A 24,926-nucleotide genomic window follows, 5' to 3' on the forward strand; every position below is an offset into this window, starting at 1 on the left:
TGGTCAGCAGTCCAATGTCTTATTGGCCCCTTATGATGTCAGTTTGATGTCACAATTTAATGTTTATAGCAGCTGATGTCTAGTCAATAAACCTTATTAATAAATGTTTGAATAGCTTTGTGTCAATCATCATGAATAGCCTATGTAGGTGCTAGATGTATAAAACAACCTGCATGTGTAAAGGAATGTAAATTGTTTTGGTTTTCAAAGTGGGGGCCGCCTCCCACGAGTATGTTTTCTCTTTCTCACTCTCAGACAACCCACACAACACACACAATCAATTCCTAATGTAATGTAATGTAAAGCTGTAATATGTAATTATTAATAAAAAGAGGGGGATATATATTCAGAAGTCTGTATTTTTAATGTGTTTTAAAGACATCTTGCAAAAGGGGGGCATCGGTCAAATGTTAATGGCATTTGGGCGCCTTGCCCTGGAAAAGTTTGGGAACCCCTGCCATAGAATATATTCTCACCAGGACAAATATAAATATTAAGCTCACTATTAGTTTTTAGGATGTGTGCCATAAAGACTGCACTGGAAACTGTTAAGTTTTTACTTTCAGAGCCGTCAGATATGAAGCTTGTGGGAAGACCACAAGCATTTACTGTTAATTCATTCATCTTTAGTACTTGCATGATCCAGGTTATGGTGACTTAAATTAGGCTTAATTTAGGTTGAAATTCATCTGGTTTGTTTATATTTTGGGAAATTGAACCAAATTTGTTAGAAAATATTGTGTGAAGGTACATGTAAAAATATTAACTGCGTGAGCAGGATTTTAAAAAAAAAACCTGCATATATTTCTAGTTGAGAACAATTATGGACTCAAGTGATGTAGCTGATTTTGAGGAAATGTCCGAGCCAGAATTGACCGATCATGTTGACAGTGCTAGCACTTTGTAACTCTATTTTTATTTTTATTTTCTGTGTTTTTGGAGGTACAGTATAATGGTGAGGTTCATACTTATTACAAAGTAAAATAAAGAAAACAAAACATTCAAGTTTAGGCCACGCCCAATTTGGGTTTAAGTCCGAATACCGATATGGATATTTGGAGCACTAAACATTCTTAAGTGTCATGCAGCTCCGTACACACTACCATTACCGTGAGTGATATATAAATTTGATCAATTGTGTGCATACAGATAAAGATTTATTTTTTTTTTTTATAAACCTGTGTTGTTTGCAATCGTAACTGTCAATCGTAACTGTACTCTATCGAAATCTCCATCCTTCCAATTGTACTGAAAGCAATACAGCGTGGATGACTACATTGAGCCCTTTTCTAATTCCTTGACCAGCTGGACCAGGTGTACAGATTAGCTTTGTTTAGTTTAGTGTTTACTGTGCACTAACACAATTGATTTGGTTAATTATGAACCTTCATGAGGCTAATTCGAGAAGGGAGGATATTAAATAACCAATCAAAGACTGCATCGCATATCCCTGCTGGAGTGTGCTCAAAGCGATGAAACTAGTCCAGCAACACTGATGTAGTCAATTCAAAGTTTTCAGAAGTTTTAAGAAGTCTGAATATGGTCATGCATGGATGGCTTCTGTCTTTGCTTCTTATCATCATTTTGAAAGACTTGCTTATGCAAACAAGAATTCCCACTGAAGCAAGCCGTTGTCTCTCCAATATAAATGGTCCCCTTCAGGCGTTGAATTATAATTAGGTATTATTTACAGTTAAAGCCTATGAGGATTATTAAGAGTTTTTATGGCAGCAATAACTTTGTGCATGACTTTGGGGGGGAAAAAATGGAAAATCTCATTATGTGTATGGTCATGAAATTTATTTTCTTTTTATTTTTAATATGGAATAATAATCAACAATAAAGTTGAGTCACTGATCCATGCTGCACCGCCCGTATGATATAATAACATTTATGACTTTCCATCTGTGGCAGTCATAAATCAGAGGTTCAGTGTGATCTAATGATCTGTTTGTGATTCATAAGGCAGGCACTTTTATCCAAAGTGGCTTACAATTGAGAGAGGATCCAACCCAAATATAGAGCTGAGCACTTGTCACAAATTCCCCCTCTCAGATTGTGCTATGGCTCCCAGCGTGAATAGCACTACTTTTGTGCTTCATGTTTGTTTACATCATGTGGGGTTTTGTTGATATCACAATGCATGATACATGTTTTTGTCATTTTCACCTGTTTTCAATTTCTCCCTTCATTAGTTTGTGGTTCTTAAGCCCCGGGGTTTCATTGTCTCAAGATCTTTTTAACGTTAAATCTGAACATCCTAGTTCCTTGTTTCCTGGTTTTGACTTGGATCCCCCCCTGTTTGCTTCTGTCTGCCTGTTATTTGACTCCTGCTTCAAATTCTGAAAATGATTTGTGGAAAGCCCTTTTTGATTGTTGTGTTTTTTATTTGCAAATTTCTTCTCACTGAATGTTACAGGTTTTCATGCTCAGTGTGCTTTCTGTTTTAGTCCTGTGTCCTCCCCTCTTCTTGGAATTGGTTTGTTACCTAAATGTGTGCACCTGTACTGTGTTTACTCAATTAGTTTGTCTATGTATACCCTGTTTTTTTTTTTTTTTTTTTTTTTTTTTGGGTCTTAGTGTTCATTGTTTAGACCTTTGGCAGTTTTATTATTCTGAATATGGATCATAATAATAAAGCACGCACTAAATGTTCTGCCTCAGTGAACATTACACCTTCTAATCAATAGTTAAGTGCCATAATCAATATGCCAAAGAATCCAGTTTCTTCTTATAGACCCAGTTTACTTTATTATCCCTAAAGTTAATTGTGCATTGTTCAAAGAGAGTGTACAAAATATACTGCACTTTTGATACAATGTCTCTGGGATAATAAGCTCTATTGCGTCCTATGCCTGATCATACAAGAATTCAAATCCAAAAATATTACCTATATAATAACTGTAAAGTACCTGTTCTACACTCTAGAGAATACTATTGAGGTAAATACCCTACCTAGTTACCCCCAGCTCTATTATTGGAAACCCTTCTTCATTCCAGCTGAAAGTCTGTTTACCGCCACCTACAGGTTGTATACAAGAACAACGACTTCAAGCTGGAGCTGTCCCGGTTAGCCATCGAGCGCGATCCAAAGATCAGTCTCCACGGTGACCTGGTGTTCCGCTGTGAGGACGTAGCAGCGCTCGACCCCGTGACCTTCGAGACACCCGAGTCCTACATCGCACTCCCGCGCTGGGACACCAAAAAGACGAGTTCCATCTCTTTCGACTTCCGGACGACGGAACCCAGCGGCCTGCTTCTCTTCAGTCATGGCAAGCCACAGGGCAATAAAGAGCAACGTCATGGGCGTGAGCTGAAAACTGACTATTTTGCCATGGAACTGCTGGAGGGCTTCTTGTACCTGCTCATGGACATGGGCTCCGGTAGCATCAAGCTCAAAGCCAGCAATAAGAAGGTCAATGACGGGGAGTGGTGTCACGTTGACTTTCAGAGGGAGGGGAGAAAAGGTGAGTAGACAGGAGATCTAGAGGTATGGTAGGTGAGAAAGTTGCATTTTACTGCTGCTTTTTCCACTTTTATGGTATGATTGCAAATGCACACACAGCCCTATAGACGTACCTGCCTGACTCTAAATGACTTTTTAATAGACAATAAAAAGAGCATCATAACTCTCACTGATACACCCAGACAGCTGCAGAGATCTCTTCTGAGAGCCACTTGTGCTTCTCTAACCACACACACACTCTTGCACCTGTAATGTAATTAGCACATATTCATGTTTAATGGTGCACGAGTTCTCAAGTCTTCGACAATGCTTGAAAAAAAAACAATAATAATAATCTTTTTGGAATACCGCACTGTGACAAATTGACTGTGCTCTTGATCATATTCAGACATCAGCCATGTTGCTTTTAATAGTTTTATATTAATGCACTCCTTCTAATATGTTATCGTTTCTATAGTAACAACTTACACAGGGACTTGTGTGGAGGATGCTCCAAGTAAACAGATTCAAAATGGGTAGAAATGTGGATATGGTGAAGTTCATTTAGCATTTTTGGAAGGAGTCTCCAGCGTCAGTGCTTTGTAACAGTCAGTAGGTTTTCCTCCATGGGAAAGTCTTCAGGATTGAGGGCTTTGTGGTTTCTCTGTGACGTGACAAGCTGGTTTTTAAAAAAATTTTGGTCTTATTCTTGTTTTTGTCTGTTAAGTAACTGTTACTTACTTAAATTTAGCTGAAAATAATGTTTTACTGGTGCTGTCCCACAAATTGGGTCACATGGAAGCTAAACACCAGAAACACCCAATTTAACCCCAGTTTAACCAAATTCATGGAAACGTATCCTTAAAATTCCTATTCGCTTTTAGACTATTAGTCTGTTAATGATTCTAACATACTGTTAATGTGCATTAAATGATTAAAAAAAAAAAAAAAAAAAATACATGTATTTTGAAATACATTGGTTTGTAGTTTGTTTTGTGTCTGCTCTAAAACGTATAATGGGAACTCATCATTAATCAGTTTTGGATGTTGTATTCTTAAGAAATTGAAGAGAGATAAGAGAAACGTCCAATATCCAATATGACTCCCGCTAATGAAAGTCTTTTAAAATGCACCAGGTTTTATCTTTTAATATTATACACAGTATGTAAACATTACAGTTGCTTGGGACATGGGATTTCTATTCTTTCTATACTGCTCTGTGTCTCCTTTCCCAGGCTCCATTTCAGTGAACAGCCGCACCATGCCCTTTAACTCCAACGAGGGCAGTGAGATTCTCGATCTGGACAGTGACATGTATCTAGGTGGACTTCCTGAGTCTCGCCAGGACCTCATCCTCCCCCCCGAGGTCTGGACGGCGTTGCTCAACTATGGTTACGTGGGCTGCGTGCGTGACCTTTTTATCGACGGAAAGAGCCGCGATGTCCGCCGCTTGGCCGAGATCCAGAGCGCTCCGGGGGTCAGCAGCTTCTGCACCCGGGAGCTCCAGAAGAGGTGCAGCAGCACCCCGTGTGGAAATGGAGGACTCTGCAAGGAGGGCTGGAACCGTTATATATGTGACTGCACAGGCACCGGATACCTGGGCAGCAACTGCGAGATAGGTGTGGGGTTCTTTAAATCCGTATATTTGCTTATTTAATCCATTCTTAGACAGACGTGTTAAATTATTAAATATAAATTTGCACTCAGAATAATAATCAGCTGCCCCAGATTTGGCTGTAAGATTAATAACCAAGAGTTTGGCAAATATTCAAACATATGGAATGTTTTTTTTTTTTTTTTTTGATGGATTCTTTGTTCGGTGATTCAGTATTTATTCTAGGAAATAGACTGTACTACTTTCAGTGAAACAGATGGCAGTAGTTCATGTAGTTGATAGATTAATGATGGTGGAAGGTTTTTCTTCACTGTTGTTAGAAGCAGAAGCAGGTTCTTCAGCAAGACTTTCTTGACGATTAATAATTACTTTGATTAATAGTGTGATTGTGAATGCTAATAGTGGTTAATAATGATTCAGTTCGGAAAGGGAACTTTACTGTGCAGGTGAACTCGGTGTATTAATGCCGCCTACAGCGGCATGCTCGTCAGTCGGAAATGATTTCCTCTACCCAGTAGCAGACACATGTCAAGAGCCTCGGTTAACGTTCACGTCAAACATTAGATGAATAAATGTGATCTCTGTGACTTTAATTGTGGTTGGTGCCAGACAGTATTTCAGAAACTGCTTGTCTAGTTGGATTTTCATGCCCAGAAAACAACAAAACATCTAGTGAGCAGCAGTTCTTTGAATAGGCGACGTTTTTATGATCTTCACCTGTCCAGTTTTGATGAGTCTGTGCCCATTGTAGCCTCAGATTCCTGCTTTTTACCTGACAGGAGTGGAACTCGATGTGGTTTTCTGCCGTTGTATCTGATCCACCTCAAGTTCCGAGATGCTTTTAATCCTAGCCATGGTTGTAAAGAATGGTTATTTGGGTTACTATAGAGTTCCTGTCAGCTTGAACAAGCTTGTCTGGTCATTCTCCTCTGACCTCTCTCAGTAACAAGCCTGTAGAACTGCCAGTCGCTGGAATACACCATTTTTGAAGTACACCATTTTTGCAACTTGTATTACTTGGACATAATATTTGTAAAGCAGATCAGATGTAGCTGTGGCCAAATTCTAGTAAAACAGTCAAAGCCAAAGTAGGAGTTTACTATCTATAAAAATAAAAATAATAATAATAATTTAAAAAATAGCTTAAAACTAACCTCAAAAATGAGTAAAAAAAAAACAAAAAAAAACAACAAATGTGTTCACCTTGTCATTTTCTTTACTTTCAGTGATATTAATTGATCAAGGTCACTGTGAAAGTATAAGCATGTTAACAAAATTCTACAAATTGAATGATTAATGACAAAACAATAATAATCATTGTATGTAAATGATTAGATTGTCCATAATGTCCTCATTAGCATGTTTGCTTGTTAAACATGTTTTGTGTATTTGCTAATTCTATGCTAAAAACGCAACCCTGTTTTAGAGTCCTATTTAAGAGCAAAATTGCAGGTATTATCAGCTAGTAAAGTTTTCAAGAGTTACAAGGGCTAAACAGCCCTGCAACCAAGGAAGCACCCTTGAGATACTTCCATTCGTATTTATTTCTTTACTAGTACGTTCATCTTTCTTTACAGGCACAGAGAAGCTGGTGAAGAAATATAGTTTTGTCAAATGTTTAGTAGTGTAATTAATGTAACTCACTGCAACAATTTCTGCGATTTAAGAGATTAGATAAGCAGCGGCGCTTGAAACTGTTCAACGCCGCAGGTGTTTCTTAATGAAGAGTATCCGTTGCGTTCTTGCAGGCAGTTCATTAATCTATAGTGTCAGAAGAAGGATTTTCGAGTGGCCACAGCAGTGAGAAGAGCCGCTCCTAGTTTGACTGAGTACTCTTTTGGGGGCGTCTCGATATCATGATTGATGATGTCGTGTTGGGTTTCATCTCACTATTCCACAAATTAACATTATGAGAGAAATATGAAACCTCGATCGGCACTTGTCCTTGATATTTAAATATTGAATTAGATGCTATCTGCGTAGTTGATGCTACTGGCTGTTCTATTTGGAGAGGCAACATATTCTGCTAAAAATACAGCAGTAGTCATGAGATCAGAGAGGGCACCGAAGCGTCGTCCGTACTGCCGCAGCAGAAATATTAACAGACACACAGAAAATCATTGGAACTGTACGAGTTACAGTCTCGCTTCCTGGTGGGACATATGAGGACTGGACCATCGTAAAGTAGCCCTGAAGGCAGCAGAGCGATGAGGCATTCTACCACCATCTGTGCAACTGTTAGTGGCACCAGCCGGTGCAAGATGGACCGGGTATGGAGGGTGACAGGAGCCATGGATCCATGGCACTGCAGGCTTTGCTGGCCAAATTGGCTCTTGTCTCTGGAGTAGGAACATATCTTGCTTGACATTTAAGAAATATTTTAAAGCTATTTTAAGCTTTTTAAACACCCAGGGTTACATCATTCTATCGGGCAATGCTGCTGCGTGCACCCAGTTTTCTATATTTTTACTTTAGAGACTAATAGATGCCATTAAGGAAGCCATCATGAAATCTATAGAGCAGCTCTCTTCTCCCATCTAGTGTTGTTTTTGGATATTGCCTCAAGAGCCGAGTAAACGGAAATCATTAGTGTGTTAGATTTATATGTTTGTGTTCCAGCAAGAATTCCATTTAAAAGTGCACCTCCTTTGCCCTATCTACTCTTACAGAGGCCACAGTGTTGAGCTATGACGGCAGCATGTATCTGAAGATCATCATGCCGAGCACCATGCACACGGAGGCAGAGGATCTGGCCCTGCGCTTTATGTCCCAGCGAGCCTACGGCCTCCTCGTGGCCACCACCTCCAAAGAGTCTGCCGATACGCTCCGTCTGGAGCTGGATGGCGGACGGGTCAAACTGACCGTCAATCTGGGTAAACTTAACCGCCATTATCACTGTCATCCTCATCATTACCCTTCTCTTCTACTCGCAGGGAATTTTCTCTGGGTGTGTGCCCCTATCTCCATCATCTGCCCTCCTCAGGCCTTGAGCCTTTTCCACACAATCAGTGGTGCATCACTGGGAATGTGCGCTTACTCTCGCCCTGTAACGTTCTAGTTTCAAAACGAGTGTGATTTTGATTGTAGTACATACTTTTGCCAGCAGGTGGAGACCTAGACCAACTTTACATGCTAACCTTACTGTCTCCATTAGGGCTTTTTGAATCTATTTCACTATTGAAAAACAAAGAAATATTTATGTATTCGTGCTTAGATTTTACTATTGGTAACCGTACTCACATCTCATAAATGTTATTATTATATTTTTAAAATGACAACAACAACAACAGCAATAATAATAATAATAATAATAATAATAATAATAATAATAATAATAATGCATTTATTTTCATTCTTAGTTTTTTCCTAGCATTGAATGACAGTGGTTATCAGAATCTATTTCTCTCATAAATGCTTTATTTAGCTGTTCTTTATTTTTTATTAATATTATTATTTGTTTATTATTTGTTTGTATTTATTTGTTTGTTTATATATAAGTGCTATTGCATGTAAGTAGCATGTATTGACTGGATTTTGTTATTGTATTTTTTTTTATTATTATTTACTTATTTATTTATTTTTATGGTGTTCTTTTGGGCACTATGTAGTGTGTACAGTACACATTAGTATTATATTCACACAATTCTGGGTGCAAACCTACCACAAATGGACCAACCTGCACTCTCACCCACTGGTGTATATATGTATTTTAACAGTACTGCTAGAGTCATAGGATGGCAGTCTAGAATGGCAGGAACAAGTCAACCTTTTGTTAAACTCCTGAGTATCAAACCTTATTATTAATTTTTTTTCTTCAGATGGGATTTTATTCCTCTAGTTTAACATAGAATTAAATCACTTGTTGTTACAGATGAATTAGTTCGAACGATACAGTAAAATATCAATAGCTTTTTTTCTACATAATTTTAAAAAAGCTTAAAAAAAAACAAGTAAAGAACAAAAGTTTGATTTCGTTTGATTATTTATGATTTTACATGAACAATTTAAATTTGTTTTGTTCAACAATCAGTGTTTAACATGTCACCTTTCAGTACACAAAGATATTTAGTTAGTTTTTATGGTAATGACTTTCTATGAAAGCCATATGTAGAATGATTAAACAGGTTATAATGCATTCATATGGCATTATACACATTGTTATAATTATTTATGCCAAGGCATTACAGTTTATAATGTTGTGTTATAACACTTTCTGGGTCGACTTAAGTTAGACGGTCATGACAGCTGACTATGTAGCTCACTATTCTTCTAATATGTCCCATAATGGTGAGACACAAAATCAGTTGTCATGAAATTCAAATGCACGTCAGCCTGCAAGTTGTTATAACACAACCAAATGTCAATCTGTGTCAGTTGACATATGTGGTATGATGATCAATATCACCTACAGTGGTGCTTGAAAACTTGTATAACTTTCTATATTTCTGCATAAATATGACCTGAAACATCATCAGATTTTCACACAACTCCTAAAAGTAAATAAATAAAACCCAATTAAAGAAATGAGAGAAAATTATACTCGGTTATTTATTTATTGAGGGGAAATGATCCATCCAATATTACATATCTGTGAGTGATAAAAGTATGTGAACCTTTGCTTTCAGTATCTGGTGTGACCCCCTTATGCAGCAATAACTGTAACTAAACGTTTGGGGTAACTGTTGATCGGTCCTGCACACCGGCTTGGAGGAATTTCATCCCGTTCCTCAGTACAGAACGGCTTCAACTCTGGGATGTTGGTGGGTTTCCTCACGTGAATTGCTTGCTTCAGGTCCTTCCACAACACTTCTATTCGATTAAGGTCAGGACTTTGACTTGACCGTTCCAAAACATTAACTTTATTCTTCTTTAACCGTTCTTTAGTAGCACGACTTGTGTGCTTGGGGTCATTGTCTTGCTGCATGACCCACTTTCTCTTGAGATTCAGTTCATGAACAGATGTCCTGATATTTTCCTTTATATTTCACTGATAATTCAGAATTCATTGTTCCATAAATGCTGGTAAGTCGTCCTGTCCCAGGTGCAGTTAAACAGTCCCAAACCATGATACTACCACCACCATGTTTCACAGATGAGGTAAGGTTCTTATGCTGGAATGCAGTTTTCTTTTCTCCAGGCATAACACTTCTCATTTAAACCAAAATGTTGTATTTAGGTCTGTCCACAAGACATTTCTTTCTGGCTTGTCCACGTGATCTTTAGCAAACTGCAGACGGGCAGCAATGTTATTTTTGGAAAGCAGTGGTTTTCTCCTTGCAACCCTGCCATGCACACCATTGTTGTTCAGTGTTCTCCTGATGGTGGACTCATGAACATTAACATTATCCAATGTGACAGAGGCCTTTAGTTGCTTAGAAGTTACCCTGGGATCCTTTGTGACCTCATGGACTATTACACGTCTTACTCTTGGAGTGATCTTTGTTGGTCGACCACTCATGGGTAGGATAACAATAGTTTTGAATTTCCTCCATTTGTACACAATCTGTCTGACTGTGGATTGCTGGAGTCCAAACTCTTTCGAGATGGTTTTGTAACCTTTTCCAGCCTGATGAGCATCACCAACTCTTTTTCTGAGGTTCTCAGAAATCTCCTTTGTTCATGACATTATACACTTCCACAAACAAATGTAGCGCGTTACTACACACCTCTGCTCAAAGATATGTAATATCGGATTATTTTCCTCAATAAATAAATGACCAAGTATCGTTTTTTTTGTGTCTCAGTTGTTTAATTGGGTTCTCTTGGTCTACTCTTAGGATTTGTGTGAAAATCTGATGATGTTTTATGTCATATTTATGCAGAAATCTAGAAAATTCCAAAGGGTCCACAAACTTTCAAACACCACTGTATAATGCTATTTACCAGGGACAAATAAGATAACTCTGGCGATATATATATATATATATATATATATATATATATATATATATAAAAGGCTTCTTAAACCTTAATGTTAAGTTGTCATAACTCCTGACATGTTTCAGTGTCAAGAGACAATGTTCTAGGCACAAGTTTGTGTTACAACACTTTCTGCTTCGACTTATGAAAGAACGCCATGACAGCTGACTATGTAGCTCACTGCACTTGTGGAATGGAGGCTCATGATGGTCAGATGTCGTATGACACATGGATGGAAGTCGACTTGCGAGATGTTATAACACAACCTTATGTCAGCCTTTGTAACTTCAGTCAGGTGGTTATGTCAACTTGAGATCAAAGTCACCTATGATACCATGTGTTTACTTGCCATTCAATTTTGACAGGTGACTCATGTGGTATGTACCTGACACTTATGTCACCTAAGTCACCTCAGATGTACACATTATATATAAATACTTTTTATAGCCGAAGCTAATAGTGGTAATTGTTGTGTGTTGGAGACTTTGGTGACTGGAAGCCTCAGAAACAAGACGTTACAAGGCAGAGGTGTGCTCACATGCTCTCTCTCGCTCTATCTATCTACCTATCTCTCTCTATCTCTCGCTCTCTCTCTCTCTCTCGCTCATTGGCTCGAGGCTCTGAAGATGGAACTTTTCATCCCTTCAATGGCTTGTATGTCTGCGGCCCTGAAGCGAACAGCCAGAGACCGGCTCACTGTCGTTGTTTTCGATGCGCGTCGCATTCTACTTAACCATTAAGCTGCTACTAATGCTAAACCCAAAACGCACATGCTCTAATTACCTCAAGGCATTAGCACCTCTGCTTTTGCTAATTAGCAAACAATAACTTGTAGCAAATACTGCAATTGGCAAGCGAGTAATTAAACACGGAGACATTCTGAGCTCAGCGTAAAACGGTTAATACATACTTAGAAGGATTAGATCAGTCAAAGATAATTATCCTGATTCATACCAGGCTGCGGTAGTATATCAGCGTCCCTGGGAATGGTCCTGTCATGAGGATAAGCCTCTCACAAACATCTCAAGGAGAAGGTTTAGTAGTGGGTTATCCCTTACTGAAAAGTTACATAAACTTCCCAATGTGAAATTTGCTCGTTTTTACATTTTTAGACAATTGTTTGTTTGTTTTTCCAGCTATGGTGTGTGTTTTTTTCACATTAATTCATTTATTTGTTGATTTTTCACACGTATGGAATGTGTGGGGGTTTTTTTCACGTTTTTTTTTTCTTTCATATTGTTAATTTATTTTTACATGTTTGCATTCCATATATGTAGTGCATGTGTATTTTTTTTTTATGTCTGTTTTTTAACATGGCAATAGTTTTATTTTCACCGGATTATTTTTTTTCCATATTAGTAATTAGTTTTGGATAAATTTTTATGTTTATGTTAATTGTAGTGAAAATGTTATTTTCACATGCATTTGTTTGGACTTATTTTCCAATTTATTTTGATATGTTAATTTTTCACATATAGTGTAGGTTTTTATTTGCTTATGCTATTTTTACCGCATGGTATATATATATATATATATATATATATATATATATATATATATATATATATATATATATTCCCCACACAATGAATTTATTTTCACAGGTAGGATGTGAATGATTTTATTTTTCTGAATGAATAATGTTTTATATATCATCATATTTTACATATCTTTCATAAATTACTCTCATATGGAAAAACTTCACAGGTTTGCCTGAAACATGTGTGATTTTTCCATAAGGGATTCCCTCAAATAAAATTAGTGTGTGTGTGTGTATATATATATATATATATATATATATATATATATATATATATATTATTAATATAAGTCAGTCATGGGTATATCAAGTTTATATCTGAAATATTAATGCTGAAATATGTATGAGAGTGAGATTTAATAGCACGCTGCGCCTCTGAAGAGCACAGTGAGCCCGGTCGCTGGCTGTTTGTTATCACTACTCCGTAGCGGTTGACAGCTTCGAGATCTCACATCAGCCTTTATAGCTTGCACATGCAGGCTGCAGCCACCAAACGGAGACAAAGACTAACGTTTCCAACCAGAGACAAATCCATAAAGCTGCCAACATTTCTGATTCAGCTCGGTGTGTACCTGTTTGAGGAGGATTTCCAAACGTTACTTCATGTAACTTGCACATCCTGCACAAAAAGGATGAAATGTGTTCATTAGTGTGCGCAACATAAATATTAAAGGTGCAGTTTGTAATATTAAAAAAAATGTGTTTAGACCTGTCATAATCATTTCACACCTGACTTAGAAAAGCTGAGATCCACAATATTGTAATGCATCAGATCTCACTAGTTTCCTTGTTTCAGCCTAGTGATTGAAAGTTTTCTGGCCTGTAAATTAGCTCCGCCCCTCTCAGACTGATGACAGGTGTTTATCTCCTTTTCTAAGCAGACAAAGTCCATCCTGTAGCTTCTTTAATATGTTTATATTCAGATATGTTTGATGTGTTTAGTGGTTCTGGTGCTAATTTGTTGGTTGGTGCTATATTTTCATTTCTCTGAGAAGTTAGCGATTGTCTGTTGTGCTGATGTCACAGGCGGACATTGTTATTGTTAGACCAGGTACAATGGCATTTAACAGAAGAAAAAAAAAAATCACAAACATAAGTGATAACGGTCATGTTTTGTTGTTGGCTCCTGGAAACAAAAGAGCAAGAGCGTCTTCTCTCATATTTCCATTTTAATGAGATATCCAAGGTAGAAGTAGTGGAGATACTGGTGCAAACAATGGGGTCAAAGTCCCAGAATGCAATGCAGCTATACAGCGCAGTCTAATCCATCGATCTACTAGATGACGATCTTAATGGCATTGACGGCGGTATTAGCATGAGAGGTGAAGCTTTTGGAAGCTGATCTGTTTGAGAAGAGTGTATAGATGAGAAGGCGAGCTGGACAGGATAAAGGACTAAAGCGCTGCTGCATCTCCCTCTTTACGTAGAGATGAAGTAATGGCACCCATTATGGCAGTAATAAATCCCATTGGCACCACAATAAGCAAGTAGTCAAATGGCATGGAAGTGAAAATAGACCAAAAAAATAGGGGGGGGGGAGTCATCTCAGTATTTCATTACAAAATAGATAGTTCATTAGTTTGCTAGTTAGTTAGTTGACCAGTAGGTGACGCTGTAGCATACAGTTATTATTTAAAAAGTGATGTATGAGGTCATGAAAGAACAAACTGCATCTGTGAGGAACAATGGCACACAGCTTTAATTCTGAGGCGCTGGAAAAGGATTAGGGAGCACACAAGTCCAAAACATAATTCCTGCGCAGTCTAGGACACAGTGTCGACTCTAACCAATATTACAAACTGCTCCTTTAATGTAATGTATTAACGTATAAGGAAGGACTGGGGAGAAATTGGTTTAGGATGTAGGAGGCTGCATTTATGGCTGAAGTGTGCAGATCACCCTTGCCTAGAATTCCAGCTGGTGAATCCTGATTGCCCAAAGAGCTCCAAACACCGAACCATCTGGTTTAACACTTCCGCACTCAGTAACGGCCTTGAGACTGAATCTAAGATTTCAAAAACGTGCATTCAGATTCGTTTTAAACCCCATTGTAAATCATTTTGGTCTTATTTCCAAACAATGCAGAGTTGACAAGCTGTTGGGGCTCTTCCAGGCAAAATGGAGGGATATAGAAACAATAAATAAGTGTGTAGGATAAGGGTGACTCTGACTCGAGGCGTGTCCCCGGGTAGTGGTCCAGCCAAATATCTCGGATGTCTGCAGAATGTACCTTGAAGGATGTAAAATGTTGTTCTTTTTTTCTCTTTCTCTCTTTCTCTCTCTTGCTCTCTCTTCTTCTCTCTCCCTTTCCTCCTTTTTTTTCTTTCTTTTTGATTTGATCTCACCATCTCACTCTCTCTCCCGCCAGATTGTATCAGGATAGACTGTAACCTCAGTAAGTGATTCTAAGTGTTTATTGTAAATACAACACACATACTCTCTCTCTCTCTCTCTCTCTCTCTCTCTCTCTCTCTCTCTCTCTCTCTCTCTCTCTCTCTCTCTCTTTGCACGTCTCACACATACAATTTCTTACTTGCTTTGGTAATCATAATCTGAACATGTGTCTCATGCTGTGTGTTAATGTTTACATATTCTAAGGTAAGTCACACATGGAGGAGATACCTGAGTGTGTGTGTGTGTGTGTGTGTGTGTGTGTGTGTGTGTGTGTGTGTGTGTGTGTGTGTGTGTCCATGTGGTTTGAGGTTTTAAATCGCCTTAAATTCAACCCAAAGTGCAATTCTCCAGTGAAAACAATTCAGGAAGTGACTTGTAGGATATTGTTTGTACCACTCTTTTAAAACAATAAAATTAGTGACTTTTTTTTTGTCGTTTCACAAACAAGAACCCCCCCCCCCCCCCCAATAAATAAATAAATAAATAAATAAATAATAAATAAATAAATAAATAGAATAAAATTGAATAAAATAATAAATAAATAAATAAATAATAATAATAAAAACAACCCCACAAATAACCTGGACAATATGTAGATAAAAAAAAAAAAAAAGTTTAAGTTTGTGACCACAGCACAAGTCTACTATGTGGCTGAGCGAACTTGTTTGGAAAACTACATTATGGTTCGGAATGCTTATTTGTGTTTAGGGCCTCCTGTCAGTCATTGTATAGACGGTCCTTAATACGCCATCACTCCACCTCCATCTCTGTCAGTTGGGAAACAAAACAATATGACTGAATTCGACAAGGGTGCAGCACAGCCAGATAATTCACCTGAGAGAAACAAAACCCATATTGTGCTTCGAAAAAACTTCACAAGAATCACAGTGAAGCTGGAGTAAACACTGATAACGCTTTTCCATGATGGAGTAATTTAGTATTTTTGACGGAGATGAATCAGGATGCAGAATTGGTGACGTTGCTCCTGGACAGGACTGTAAACACAATCTGTATAAAGCTCTGAATTGTTTGAATAGCCTGAATTACATAATGAATTCACGTAGCTACTTTTTTATTTTTTTTCATTAAAAAGAGAAATCTTGACCATTCTCATAAAGCAGTATGAGCCTCATTTCTCATGTTTATAGTGTTAAAACATGGCTTTGAAGCAATTGAATGGCCAGGTTCACTTGAAAGTGGTGCCTTGACAATCCCTGCTACTGCGAACACTAGTTGAAACACCGTAGGTCTTGGGTTTCAGCTCAAGGGCTAAAATAATTATTCAAATCTTATTCAAGTCCACCTATTCATCTTGCCTAATGCACTTGCCTAATGTTCATTTATTAATTTATTAACTGATGGAGTGACCTGAAGAGGTTTTTTTATTATTATTCTGGAAGGGTTTAAAAGGTTTTTTTTCTCTTTTGTTTCTTTTGTTTTTCTACACATTATTTCAACAGTTGATGGAGTGGCATGGCATTTTTGTGTTTGGTAATTAAAAAAATAAATAAAAATGAAACAATTTTAAACAGTTACATAGAGGCACACATATATTTAACAACAATATATATATTTTTGATAAACCTGTGTTGTGTTTGCAATTGTTCGATATCCATGAGAGCAGAGTAGTTTTGTGATTTTTAAACAAAATATCAAAAGGTTAAACAATAAAGACAATTTCACAGTTTCTTTGCTCATATTTAGCAAGGGTGCCAATATTAGTGGACGGCACTGTAAGTTAGTAAGAAGTAAGCAAGTAATTACATAAGTTAGTAAGTAAGTAAATTAACATTATAGTTCAATTTATGGAGGGAACTTAATTTACTTACTTTCTTTCTTACTTATTTACTTCCTACTTATTTACTTCTTAATTTCTTGCTTACTTCTTACTTACTTTCTTCTTACTTACTTCCTACTTTCTTACGTACTTACTGATTACTAACTTACTTCTAACTTCTTAATTTCTTACGTACTTACTGATTACTAACTTACTTCTTACTTCTTAATTTCTTACGTACTTACTGATTACTTACTTACTTCTTACTTCTTAATTTCTTACGTACTTACTGATTACTAACTTACTTCTTACTTAATACTTACTTACTTCTTACTTACTTCTTAATTTCTTATGTACTCACTGATTACTAACTTACTTCTTACTTAATACTTACTTACTTCTTACTTACTTCTTAATTTCTTACGTACTCACTGATTACTAACTTACTTCTTACTTCTTAATTTCTTACGTACTCACTGATTACTAACTTACTTCTTACTTCTTAATTTCTTACGTACTTACTGATTACTAACTTACTTCTTACTTAATACTTACTTACTTCTTACTTACTTCTTAATTTCTTACGTACTCACTGATTACTTACTTACTTCTTACTTCTTAATTTCTTACGTACTTACTGATTATTAACTTACTTCTTACTTACTTTTTAATTTCTTACGTACTTACTGATTACTTACTTACTTCTTACTTCTTAATTTCTTACGTACTTACTGATTACTAACTTACTTCTTACTTACTTCTTACTTTCTTACTTACATACTTTCTTACTTACTTAATTCTTACTTACTTACTTCTTACTAACTTCTTACTTACTTAATACTTGCTTACTTCTTACTAAATACTTCTTACTAATTTACTTCTTATCTACTTAATTCTTACTAACTTATTTGCTTCTTACTTACTTAATACTTCTTACTAACTTGCTTACTTCTTACTTACATACTTACTTCTTACTTACTTGATACTTGCTTGCTTAATACTTCTTACTAACTTGCTTACTTCTTACTTACTTAATACTTACTTCTTACTAACTTACTTACTTATTACTTACTTACTTACATACTTAATACTTACTTCTTACTTACGTACTTACTTATTACTTCTTACTTACACACATACTTACTTCTTACTAACTTACTTACTTCTTACTTACATTCTTACTTACTTCTTATTAACTTACTTCTTACTTACTTAGTTATTCTTTGAAAAAGTTCTTCAGTTCAGTAAGGCTATATACACCCTGCGGACTCAGTACAGCTTGCAGTTTCGAGCAACACCAGTAGTTGACCAGTAGGTGACACTGTAGGTTACTCAAATATTTATCTAAAAAACTGGGACCCGAGGCCATCTATGTACAAACTGCATCACTGATGAAACACGTGGCCTATAAAACCACACAAGACCTGAGGCTTCTACATCTGACTGTCAGGAAAAAAGGAATGAAGGGACACAGAAACGTGATTATTTAGAGCCCAAATCCTATAATGCTGCAGATTCTGGTTATATTATTGAACATCATGCGTGACTGAAGTTAATCTGTATGTTTGAAGCCATGTTGTGACATGGTGGTATCTCCTAGAAAGTCCAAACCTTCTTTCCTGACCTTCTTTCTTTTTCACACTCACACAGAGAGGCATTGTAACCTGACATATGTTCGACTCACGATGCCGTGATGACCTGCTGTCAATGTCATGCCTTTTAACCTCACCAAGGAGGTGGGGAAAAGTAGGGTGAGAGATACAGAGAGACAGTATCTGGTTCGTGTACACATTTTTGCTCCTCTGCATGGGGGAAGCGTTGAGTCATGTCTCTCTGCGTGCAGTGTCACACTGTCCTACAGCCCACCTGAACATACCGCGGATGATGATTAGCTGCAAGACTTCACACGTAGAATAGATCTGGAAAATTCAAGGTCTACTACTTCATGTTATCTTACATTAGTAATCAAAATTCACCTATATATATATATATATATATATATATATATATATATATATATATATATATATATATATATATATGTGTGTGTGTGTGTGTGTGTGTGTGTGTGTGTGTGTGTGTGTGTAAAAAGTCTGTCATAGGTATATTAAGTTTATATCTAAAATACCAATGCTAAAATATGTATGAGAGTGAGATTTAATTAAGCTTACATAATGTGTGTGTGTCTATATATATATATATATATATATATATATATATATATATATATATATGCAGTACTTGCAAAAGTTTTAGGCACTCTATTATATACTTTTTAGTACAAACTTTATTATAGATTTTTTTCTTTTAGAACTTCTACATTATCAAGTCAGTACAAAAAAAACATTTTAGATTCCCAAACATTAGTTTTCTTGCACAAAATTAAATGTTACAGAAAAATGTTTGTAGGTCATTAAAGAAAGAAGCATAGTATGTAAGAGACCACTTTTTAGACAAAAAAAAACCCACACAATGAAGGCTGCTGGATTTTGTCTCCAGAAGAATTGTGGCTGGTTCTGCAAGATGCTTAATAAAACTTACAGCTCATTTCCTTATAAAACTGCACTAATTGTACCGGAGACTCCTATTTTTATTTTTATTTTTTTGTCATACCAAATATTGACTTTGTTTCTTTTACTACTGTTCACTGCTCTTTGTGGGTTTTTTTTTATGTATAATCATTTAATTTCATTATTTTGAAGGAATCTTTGCTTCATGTACTTTTTTTATCCATTTATAGTTTTTTTTTTTTTTTTTTTTTTTTTTTTTTTTTTTTTTTTTACAATTTTATGAAATGTCCACAAGACAAAAAAAAAAAAAAAACCTCTTGTCATGGGAAGTCCTCTGTCCTAAAGACTCTCCCATGGTCGTTACAAAGTGCTGAAACTGGAGACTCCTTCCCAAAATATTAATTAAAAATCTTATTTGACCATATCAATAATTATACATTTTTCTTTTCTTTTTTTTTTTCTTTCTTTTTTTTAATTGGTTCATCATTAGCCTTAGAAAGTCCTTCTGTGGAAGTTATTACTATAGAGCAAGCGTGAATTGAATTACAGAAGGAACATCGTTCTGACCAATCAGATTCGAGCATGGACAGCGCTGTGGTATTAGTAAACCTTTAATAAACTCGAAACATTCACTGTGACATCAAACCGTTGGTATCACGTGTCTTTTTACAAACACTCACCAGACAAAATAATCCAGGTTCTCTTTGTCAAGAGTGTAAACATCTGTCACCTCTGATCTCCCAGGAAGTCGTGCTGTAGTGATTACATGTACTGGTTGTGTTATGCTGTCATGAAATCTATTTCCATGTCAACAACATTTGCATAATATTTACATAAATACCTGCAGATCTCATTCCATATCAGTGTACAGTCAGTGTCACTGCACGGCTGTCTACAGTCATTATAAACAGCTTGGCAGTGTTGTGTTTGCAGCATGTCAGAGTGAGAAAGCCATTTGTGTACCATACACTTGTACTAAAACTAAAAGAAAACACTTTGATGGTTAAACTTGAGCTCATAAAGGCTTGAAGCAGGTAAAGCACACTTTAATGGAATATCAATTTGTACTTTTAATGAGATTTTAATGAAAAATTAAAATAAAAACAGTATCAAATTTTAAAAAGGCAGTAACAAAAACACATCACTCTATTAGTACATTTTCCTCTTTAAAAAAAATAAATAAATTATATATATAAAATGTGCATGTGTCAGCGAGGAAAAATAACAACCCTTTACAGGTCACTACAAAATTGTTGGCACCCCTTAATTAATTAATATATAAATATGTCAATAATGATAATAACAGCCCTAATATATGTATATTAAACAAACAAACAAACAAGTAAAAAGTAAAAAATCTCTAAACAAATATTTCAAGTTCTCTTATTCTCTTAAAAGTATATAACAACATACCAAAATAACAGAAACAAAACAAACATACACTCACACAGAAAAAGCAACAACAATAATATATATATATATATATATATATATATATATATATATATATATATATATATATATATATATATATATATATATATATATATTTATATATATAAACTAGTTCACTCCATCAGTTGTTTTTTAAATAAAATATAAAAGTGAAAAAAACAACAAAAAAGAACAAGCCCACACCCCCAAGGGGGAAAAAAAAAACTTGCTTAACTAAGTCACTTGATGTTTAGTAAAAAATGGGGACTGTATACAAAGAAAACAGACTGAATGGTACAAGAATTCATGGTACAAATCAACCCTCAAACATCCAAACAAACAACATTTTACAGTGGGTTTGACACTGTAAAATATTGTATGTTTGGATGTTTAGGGGTGGATTTGTACTGTGAATTCCTGTACCATTCAGTGCCACTATATTACAGCTCAAGTTAACTCTTTAACACAGAAAAGTAGTTGACACTTTTAAGGACTTGGCTATACTGTAGATGGACTTTCAACAATATGATGACCATAAACATGTATCTAAATCGACACAGAAATGTCTTTAATATTCAAAATCAATCATTTACAATGACCACATATATCATGAACTCTGTCTGAGTCAACAGACAACAGTCCACACATGGAAACCTGAGAATATAAAGCATCTTGAAAGGTTGTGCATGCAAGAGTGCTCCAGTATCCCTTGACACATCTCTCTAAGTCTCTAACGTTATTAGACATTAAAGTAAGAGATTCAGGGCTTTAATCTTTCCAGGAACCAACGATTTCTAACCATACTGTATATATTATTTGTAGGGTGCCAATAATTTTGAATCCAGTCATTTGCAGAGAAATTTTAATACTGGGCATAATGATTCAACAACCTTATTTAATATGGGACTTAGAAAAATACACAGAGTATGAAGGGAAGAAATACGTAAATGCAGTAGAGCATTAAAGCATTACCAGTGGAGATGATTTAAAAGCTGGCGTTGTGCCAAAAGTGCTTTCTGCCTCTCTTCTCTCTCTCTTTTTCTTGTTCTGTCTGTTTGGCCAGATTCCCACTGTAGCACTCCTCCTCTTCATCGACTGCCATCTCTATATCTGAGAAAGTCTTTGAGGACCAGCCTACATTCCCTTAAAGTGTGAAATGACAGGGTCGGTCTGCTTTCTTTCACTTTCTTTGGCGACGATGTAGAAAAGCACTTGCTTCTCAATCAACAAACAGAAATTTTATGAATTGAGGACATAATATAGGCAGTAATAAAAATTAGAATTGAAGTGATTTATGGAATGTAATATATATAAAAAAAAATCTTTCTTTGCCCGTAATGATTTATATGCCGAAAGTGAAATGCAGATCGATGGAACAAGCAATAAACCATGCTGAAGTACTATGTGGGGCCATTTTATATAGCATGACTGAGTATCTTTTCGAATAGCACAACATAAAAAATGTTACGTTTCAGCAGTTTGGGGAAATGGGTGGGTTAGATAGTCAGTGTGAAGAGTCTACAGACTCTAGTTACAAAAACAAATAATAATAAAAATATATAGACCGTTAACAATCTGTCCAGTGACTATCATCCACTAGGCTATCAACTAATTTTTTACAATATGTCAACAATTTAACAATTAATGATGCTTAGTAAATGATCTATATCATTATTCAGAACAACTTACAGAAGTCTTTTTTTTTTTTTGTCTCTACTCTGCACGCTTTGTTTCTCTAGAACTCAATTATAAATCTTGAATGGTAGCACTACTTGTGTTGTTCTCCGCTTGATATATATCGCTTTGCTTGTATTTCCTCATTTGTAAGTCGCTTTGGATAAAAGCGTCTGCTAAATGAATAAATGTAAATGTAGTCTAGACGAAAGGACAGCCAAGGGCTTGTGATACAAGGAGAGGTTATAACCCCAGAATGAAGGCAAGCCTTTGTCTTCTATCTTACAGTGCAAGTCCTCCCAATCTCACTTTACATTCGATTTTCAATCTCATTCCAGCTCTGTCCTTTATCTGAATAACCATCTGCTACTCTGCCACCGCTATCAACCTGCCATTGTCATCTGTGCTAAAGAGCACACCTGTGTCAGGGTGTGATAACGGAATTAAATGTGTACCACCTGTGACTGGAAGGCCTTACTGTTCTGACAGAAAAGGAGACAGCCTCAAATAGATGACTTCTGTTGATTCAAGATGTGTTAGATGGCTTTAATTAGGCATGTGTTTACTAAACGAGTCAAATTATTTCGGCAGGTGTTATTGTTCACAGGGTTATTGTTGAGCTATCATTACAAAACTTATGCCTATGCATCCTCACGTGAATTGTCCACTAGGGATGCTTTTCTACTTGTGCTTTTAAAATGTTAGGTTAAGGATGTTGAAATTAAGAAGCAAAAAAATACACTTAAAATGTGGTCTAATCATTGTAATAATAGACAAATCCATCCTGCTGAAACCAAAGAACATCTGTACTTTTCACATCTTTATTGAGCATACTGATTAACCCTTTGCAGTCCAAGTTGAAATGGTCCAAACCAGAAATGACATCCACCAAACGTTTCCTGTAGCCGCTGATAAGACTTACACAATGGTAAAAGGAAATGTTACACCTTTCCCCCATACAACAGTTATCAAGGACAGAAAATTTTGACTAAAAACTCTTAAAAAAAAAAAAAAAAAACTAAAAAAAAAAAAGGGTTCTGCTATTACGACACTCATCTAAAAAGCACTCATTCTGTTTGAGGTAATAATGATAACGTAAGCAGAACATAGTAAGTTCTTTTAATCACAGGTCTACAAGATCATTATCTTCTAATGTTATCACACATTCTGTCTCAGTTAATGGGATCATCTCATACAGTGTGACAAGTAATAATCAGGCTTTAAACTTCAAACACTCTACTGATGATTTGCTTGTGTGTTTTGGTTCACTCCTATTGCACCATCCAGCTTCTCTTAAACTTCAAAAGACAGACTGCTACTGTGAAACTCTCCTGTAAAGATTTTCATGCAATTTTGAATTCATTGTTCCTTCAAGGACTGCAAACTGTCCAGGTCCAAGGTCATATTTTGCAAATTTTGGATATGAGGCAAATTTTTGTGCAGAGCAGTGCCATGGTGGTCATAACACCAGCCTTCATAAGGGTTGCATTTACAGTGGACAGATTAACCAAGATTTTAGCTTCAATTATATAGATTTTTCTTTGTATTTCCCCTGGGCAGGGTGTAAAAGATTTCAGCATTTGTAGATTTACAATTCTTACTATCTATGTTAGAGGGGAGTGTCGATCAGCCATAACATTAAAACTACCTATTGTGCAGGTCCACCAAAACAGCTCTGACCTGTACAACTCCACAAGACCTCTGAAGGTGTGCTGTGGTATCTGGCACCATTAAGACATTAGGAGCAGATCCTTTAAGTCTTGTAATGCGAGGTGGGGCCTTCATGGATAAGACTTGTTTGTCCAGCAACTCCCACAGATGCTCGATTGGATTTGGAGAATTTGGAGGCCAAGTCAACACCTTGAACTCTATGTCATGTTCCTCAAACCGTTCCTAAACTATTTTTGCAGTGTGGCAGGGTGCATTGTCCTGTTGAAAGAAGCCACTGACATTAGGGAATACCGTTGCCATGGAGTGTACTTGGTCTGTAACAATGTTAAGGTAGGAGGTACGTGTCAAAATAACGTCCACATGAAAGCCAGGACCCAAGCTTTCCCAGCAGAACATTGTCCAGAGCATCACACTTCCTCCAGCCGCTTGCCTTCTTCCCATAATGCATCCTTGTGCCATCTTTTCCCCAAGTAAGTGACAGACACGCACCTAGCTGTCTACATGATGTAAAAGAAAACGTCATTCATCAGACCAGGTCACCTTCTATCGCTCCATGGTCCAGTTCTAATGCCCATGTGCACAATCCACATCAATGAGCCTTGGGCGCCCATGATCCTGTCACTGGTTCACTGGTTGTCCTTCCATGGACGATTTTTGGTAGGTAATAACCACTGCATACCAGGAACACCCCACAAGACCTGCTGTTTTGGAAATGGTCTGACCCAGTCATCTAGCCATCACAATTTGGCCCTTGTCAAAACTCAGATCCTTACACTTGCCCATTTTTCCTGCTTCAAACACACCAACTTTGAGAACTGACTGTTCACTTGCTGCCTAATATATTCCACCGCTTGGCATGTACCCCTGTAACGAGATGATCAATGTTACTCACTTCACCTGTCAGTGGTTTTATTGTTATGGCTGATTGGTGTATACACCAGTGTGTT

General features: G+C 36.5%; 1 protein-coding gene across 2 annotated transcripts in view; it reads left to right on the forward strand.

The window, feature by feature from the left end:
* Positions 1–24,926, forward strand: part of nrxn2b (neurexin 2b) — a 659,496-nt gene that overhangs the window by 359,382 nt on the left and 275,188 nt on the right. For both annotated transcript variants that reach the window (XM_047152219.2, XM_017461810.3), the window contains 4 exons: positions 3,029–3,467; positions 4,681–5,064; positions 7,730–7,933; positions 14,888–14,914. In XM_047152219.2, the coding sequence (XP_047008175.1) occupies positions 3,029–3,467; positions 4,681–5,064; positions 7,730–7,933; positions 14,888–14,914 (1,054 nt within the window). The remainder of the gene's footprint in view (positions 1–3,028; positions 3,468–4,680; positions 5,065–7,729; positions 7,934–14,887; positions 14,915–24,926) is intronic.

This window comes from Ictalurus punctatus, chromosome 29 (assembly GCF_001660625.3).
Source record: "Ictalurus punctatus breed USDA103 chromosome 29, Coco_2.0, whole genome shotgun sequence".
Lineage (NCBI taxonomy): Eukaryota > Metazoa > Chordata > Actinopteri > Siluriformes > Ictaluridae > Ictalurus > Ictalurus punctatus.